The sequence below is a fragment of the Adiantum capillus-veneris genome, chromosome 2 (assembly GCF_014529385.1).
Source record: "Adiantum capillus-veneris isolate H3 chromosome 2, ASM1452938v2, whole genome shotgun sequence".
NCBI classification, from domain to species: domain Eukaryota; kingdom Viridiplantae; phylum Streptophyta; class Polypodiopsida; order Polypodiales; family Pteridaceae; genus Adiantum; species Adiantum capillus-veneris.
In genome coordinates, this window is record NC_140932.1 from 130,594,901 (window position 1) to 130,601,545 (window position 6,645).

The window sequence follows — 6,645 nt, forward strand, 5'->3', positions numbered from 1 at the left end:
TCAAGCCCTATATATGGATAATACATACTTGACCATGATGCAAATTACAAAATTGGACTCTTTGCAAAATATATCCACATAATTTGTGAAAGCAATATTCCTGAACTTTAGGGGATGGCTAAGAGGGATGGAAACACTCTGAGAAAGTACATCAATGTCTCTCTCTCTCTCTCTCTCTCTCTCTCTCTCTCTCTCTCTCTCTCTCTCTCTCTCTCTCTCTCTCCGCCTCCGCCCCCATATGTGGGCGGTGCACAGATTTTCTACTTGAAAGTATTTGAAAGAACATACCAAAGAAATTTGATTATTTGTACACCCGGCAAGACATCAAAGTGAGGTCTCTAGGGAAATAAACCATTGCCTTCAGCTTCAAATCATCGATTAAAGTCGGTGAAAATGTGCTTCTGCCGATGGACATGGAGTTTAGCCAATCCCAAGGTTGTGATGCATTCTTCCCACGAAGAGGCAATCTACTAGATCCAAGCATGCAGAAAAAGCTTTCTCCAGTCTCTAACTCAGCATATACACCCTCCATTCTTCATTATAGCACTCACATTTGCAGTATATGATTCATCGCTTTCTTCAGAAATCAGACACTGAAAGTCCTGCACAAGAAGCCGTGAGCCACTCAATCCCTCAGCCATCAAGCTCTTTAATTCCTTTGGAACTAAAAAGGGGCCAAAATTGTTGCAAGCGGCACTGGATGAGCTGCAATTCCAGTTGAAAAGCACATCCACCAACTGAGTTGTTAGTAGATCTTCTGCTATTGAGCAAAATTCTTTACCCCGATACACTTTCGATGACAGCCAATCCACTCCCTGTTTGGTATCCCTTGCTGTACATGCAGCATTCACCATGTCTCCTGCTACAAAATAGTAGTTAGAGTAGGGACCAAGTTGAGAGAAGAGGTCAACTGGATCAAAGTAAAGGGACTCTGAGGTATTATGCAAGCTCTCAAGCCTACCAAACACCCCGCGAGACATCAGAGTGAGGTCTCTAGGGAAATAAACCACTGCCTTCAGCCTCAAATCATCGACTAAAGTCGGTGAAAATGTGCTTCCGCCGATGGACATGGAGTCTAGCCAATCCCAAGGTTGTGATGCACTCTTCCCGCGAAGAGGCAATCTACTAGATCCAAGCATGCAGAAAACCCTTTCTCCAGTCTCTAACTCAGCATATACACCCTCCATTCGAATCTTCAAGCTTGTAAGGCCTGGTTGCACTAGAAAATCTTGTTCTTCTGTGCTCTTGTCAACTATAGTCGATATGCATCCCACTTGCAAGACTGCACTCACATTAACCATGTTGCCTTGAAGAGAGTACCCACTTGGTAGGTTGACATCAGTAACACGAAAAGAAATAAATTGAAATCCTTGGTCCTCAGCTTGCCCATTGGATGTATTCATGAAAGTAGGTATGAAGGGCAACAAAGGTTTCTGGCCAGAAGCCTGCTTCCATTCACCATAGGTGAAGCTAAGCTCATTGGTTAAAGCCTGCTTCTTGTTCTCCATTTCTCTCAGAAAAGATGCATCATGGGACACGTGCATTAAGTGAGGAATGCAATGCTGCAGGACCTCCTGACTGCGACTATAAGATGACCTGTATGCTGTTCCCTCTCTTTCCACCTCAATTTCCACTGCTGGGGGATCGTCCAGCCCTCGAGCCTCGGACAAGTTAACATGATAGGTGTAATATGAAAGGTAGGCTAGGCAAATCAAGATGAATGTACACATTCCGCATCCATAAGACCACTTCTTGCAGCCTGGCACCAGCATTGCTTAGAGATGAAGAACCCAAAGCCCTCGTGCTCACACACACACAACCAAACACACACACCCGCCCTCCTCTTCTCTCTCTCTCTCTCTCTCTCTCTCTCTCTCTCTCTCTCTCTCTCTGCATCTACGCCTTCGCCACACTCTCTTAGAGTGGTTTGCTTTTCCATACGACTCGCCTTCCTCATCTGCGCAGCACATCTAGACTTCCACGATTGAACTTTTGACATTGCAAAGAACATAGGGTAATAAGAGGCTTCTTTGTGTGAGAGAAAAATAGAAAGTGATAATAATTTTTTTTTTAAATGTGGTAACAATGAACTATTTAGATTACAATATCCATCTATACTCTATACTATATATTAAGGAGACTGGTTTTCCAGTGCCACGTGTCAAAGTTTGCTGCATCCGATGAGTTCCGGTTTATATGAGTGCGGGGGAGAGAGAGAGGCCGCCACAATCCTCAATGCGCCTCTTTAAAAAGAGAGGTACACAAATGCGAACACCCTCTCACAAGGGCCTAAAAGAAATAATACATTTTTAAGATTATTATTAGCTTGCCATTTGGCACTAAACCTCAAGCTTTATCCAATGGTCCAGAGATGCACCCAAAATTCAATCGTTTACTGAGGACTACTTATGTAGTCCAAAAAATATTGGCTAAACACTGACATGTGCTGGATGGGATAAAGAATGCATATATCAGTGATATGTATGTGCCTTAATATGGATGAATGAGACTTGAGAGGGTCGTCAAGACGGCAAAAAAGAAGAGAAGCTTTCCAAAAGCTTGTAGCATCACTATCAGTAAAACTAAACCAAAATCGTATATTTCTGAAAAAGTAAATCTTTTACCCAACGTTGCACTTAAATTCTGTTTTCAAAACAATACACTCTTTTTGCTATTTTAATTATAATCCTCGAATGAAAGGTAGCAAGAAAAAGAATGACAAAGAGCCAATGTTACCATATACATGTGGTAGTGATGTGTGTGAACACACTAGGACCGTCGAGGCATTTTTTCCCTCTTTAGGAGGTTTTTTCCCCCGTGCAATGTATATATGCCCATCCCTCTAGGGCTAGCCATCTTTCCATTGCACACTAACACACTCTCTATTGTGTGCCTTGAGCTTCCTTCGTCTTCTCCAAGCTGTGTGCGTTTCTCTGCAACCCTAATTCCAACAATTGGTATCAGAGAAAGTTGCGTCCTCCCAGGCTTAGTCGCCAGCAGCTCCAGCACACGCCTGCTCACTTTCTTCGATTTCTGTGAGCTTTGGTAAGTGTTCGTAGGTCGACAAAAATTTTAGGGAATCTCATAGGGCTAAGTTTGCTCAGATTTTTTATTCGAGCTAATTTCGGTCTCCGTTTCCACTACAGGCAGTGCTGCACTAACTATTTCGTCATTTTGTGAAGAATTTTTGTCATTTCCATTTTTTGCATAACAGGTGCCTTATAGTCTTCTACGGTTTGTGCTATATAACACGTGTTGTTCCCGCTTCGTTTCTCCTCTTTTGGGATAGTTTTCACATCAGGTGCAACATTTACAATGGCTCACAACAACACTGATGTGTTCAAGATGTTTGCTACTGAAGACAGATTGGATGGGGACAATTACCCTATGTGGGTTTACATGATGCAACATGTTCTTGTGTCAAAGGGCGTCTGGAATATTGTGCAGGGCATTGATGTACGTCCTGGTTCTAAGGATGCAGCGATGTTGAGGATGTGGCAGGTCTTGTTACAAGGATTGCTGCTATTAGAGTTGTTTTGCCTACAGCAGAACAATCTCGTTGGGATGTAAAGGATGCGTAGGCTCATGCATTGATTGCGTTGTCTGTGAAGCGCACCATTGTTTCTCACATTCGTTCAACAAAATCTGCAAAACAGGCTTGGGATATTTTGAATGGTCTTTATGCAAGTCGCAATGGGGCTAAAATAGCTTTGCTGCGTAAAGAGCTGGAGTTGAAGATTATGCATGAGGAAGATGATATGGACACTCTCCTTGATGGTGTCAAGGATATCAATGAGTAACTTATTTCTATAGGTGAAGTCAATTCAGAGAGTTCCCTTGTGCAGACTGTTCTTGATGCCTTACCAGATTCTTACCAGACTTTTGCTAGTACTTGGAGACTTATGACCCAAGGAAATCCTAAAGTTGTCAAGTTTGATGCATATGCAAATTGTTGTTGCAAGAGTCACTTTCCAGGAAAAACAGGACTAGACAGCGTGCATTTGAATAGGCTTTTATTTCTTCTCAAAGAAAGGGTGGTAACAACAATGCAGCCACTTCTTATGGTTCTGTTGTGAGTGGCAAAACTTATGTTCCCAATGCTTCTGCTGGCAGCACTTCGTCTGGCAATTCTGGTGATAAGTGCAAAAAGAAGATGCGTTGCCATTATTGTAAAGCTAATGATCACTTGATCAAACAGTGTCCTAAGTTGAAGGCCAAAGAGGCTAAGAAGAAAGAGGGTGGTTCCATTCCAAATACTGGTTTCACTACCAATGCAGCCATTGTTGAGTCTTCTATGAAAGGAGACTGTGATGCTGATGTTGATGTAGAATGGGCTTTTAGTGCAGAGTGTACCTATAATCCTGTCCTCCATGATGCATGCATGTCAATTGCTACAGATTCACATGTGTGGTATTTTGACAGTGGTGCTACAAAACACATTACCTCACATTGTGAATTGTTCACCTCTCTAAAGTCTGTCCCTCATGGGAATCCAGATGAAAAACTTTGGCATGCACCTTTTGGTCATTGGAATTTTGCCAGTTTGCTGCGTTTGCAAAAAATTGATAAGGTTGCTTCTTTGCCACCTCTTGAAGCACCTGTCAAACATGTTTGTGAAGGTTGTATTTTGGGTAAAATGCAGCGTTCTAAGTTTCCAAAAGATGGTTCAATTAGGGCCACACGCAGGTTGCAGCTTGTGCATAGTGATGTTTGTGGGCCCATGCAAACTCCATCCTTGGGCAATTACCTTTACGTAGTGACTTTCATTGATGATTACACCAGGCATACATGGGTATTTCCGCTTAAAGCGAAGTCTGAAGTTTTTATGTGCTTCAAACAATTTCTGGCTATGGCTGAAAATGTCTCGAAATGTACTATGGGCACCCTCCGTTCCGATCGAGGGGGGTATTATATATCTCATGAATTTAATGCATTTCTGGCTAGCTTTGGGATAAAACACCAATGTACAGTGCCTTATACACCTCAATAAAATGGTGTTACTGAGAGGGAAAATAGGTCACTTACAAAAATGGCACGATGTATGGTCAAAAGTCAAGCTTTGCCGCATTCTTTTTGGCTTGAGGCCATTATGTGTGCCACTTGTGTACTAAACATGTGTCCTACGAAAGATTTGCAATCTATTACTCCATATGAAGCATGGCATGATAGAAAGCCTTCTATTGAGCACATGGATGTTTTTGGCTGTTTGGCATATGCTTTGGTGCCACAAACACAACGCAGAAAATTGGATGATAAGGTTGTCAAATGTATTTTTGTTGGTTATAGTGCTGAATGCAAAGGTTACAGGTTGTATCATCCGCAAACAAAGCGTATTCTGGTTTCACAAGATGTAGTGTTTGTGGAAGATTCTATTCATGAAAGGATAGGGTATCTGAACATGCTCATCACCACCCAGCCATGCCCTATATAGGCCCTTGGCCTTATAAATATAGGGACCCCCTTGACTGCATGTCCGTCCTGGCCCTTGGCCCGGACTGGTCCTACCCTTGTCCTGACATTACTCCCCCTTGGAGAAGCGTTTTCGTCCGTGAAAACACAAGTGATGGTATCTTCATAAGAACACTAATGTTTTCTACCATAACATCCCACATGGATCCAACGGTTCATTTGAGCGGAACCCGGTTCAGTAGGAGGTTCAATGAAACCAAGAGTAACATCTTGATTTTCTACATTGTTGTCCATTTGTAACCATCTGATGGTACCGGTTCCTATCCAAACGTAGTGTGTAGAATCCATTTCTCCACATGGCCAAAGAAGATTGCAATCCAAGGAAGAGGGAGCATCCCAAAGCTTCCTTTAATTTTGAACTTGCTGATACTTCTGAACAGCAATGAGGCCCATTCCTCTTCAGGATTGTCCAAATCTCTGAGGATGAGCTTGACTGCAAGTTTGTCCGCCCATTTACTGAAGTTGGGAAGTCCAAGTCCCCCTTGAGTCTTGGGAAGGCAACATACTTCCCAACTGTAGGCCTTTCCTCATTGGATCCCCTGACCAAAGAAAATTTCTACAGGTTCTGGTTATGTCCTTCAGGTGGGAGTCGGGGGGTCTCCAACGAGAAAGAAAAAACAAAACATGGTATGAGATAAAGTGTTTGATAACCAGTGCTCTTCCTGCAATATTGGCCTGGAAACCCTTCCATCAATTTAGTTTGGAGGAAAAACACTCCAGTACCCATTGCCACCTTTGCGCCATGGATACCCTAAATCCAAAAGGAGGAGGTGTGTTTCCCCCACGGTTTACGGATAGTCTTCCCAGATGGCAGGTAAACGGGAAATCACCATAGCGTATAACATTGATGAGGAATCAACAATGTGTGAAATAACCATCGTGGTTAACTTAAAAAATCCACAAACACCCAAACCGAGCCATGACCTCTATTGGTGATTAGTAGACTTAAAGGTAATCTCATAGAGAGTGCACATAAAGTGCAAAATGCTTCATAAGCAACAACTTGAGGAATATGCATGTTGTTCCAAATCAGCCTTTGCTAAACACTAGGGCCCATAACACCTAGTGTGCATGCATTTAGCAAAAAACAGATCCAAACCTGTATTTCCATGGTAATTCTTGCCAATACTTATGGCAAATGTGATGCGCCTAGCACACATTAACAGAAATGTAAAT

The 6,645-nt window shown here is 42.6% G+C and overlaps 1 protein-coding gene across 1 annotated transcript; it reads right to left on the reverse strand.

Annotated features, from left to right (window-relative positions):
- Nucleotides 1–365: 365 nt before the first annotated feature.
- LOC147463625 (uncharacterized) lies at nucleotides 366–1,975 on the reverse strand. Its single transcript, XM_086529336.1, has one exon. It carries the CDS (start codon nucleotides 1,770–1,772, stop codon nucleotides 513–515), a length of 1,260 nt encoding a protein of 419 aa, XP_086385462.1. The 5' UTR covers nucleotides 1,773–1,975; the 3' UTR covers nucleotides 366–512.
- Nucleotides 1,976–6,645: the final 4,670 nt, after the last annotated feature.

What these genes read in the sequence shown, in the direction of transcription:
- LOC147463625 (XM_086529336.1), bottom strand. Translation starts at nt 1,772, where the DNA reads ATGCTGGTGCCAGGCTGCAAGAAGTGGTCTTATGGATGCGGAATGTGT.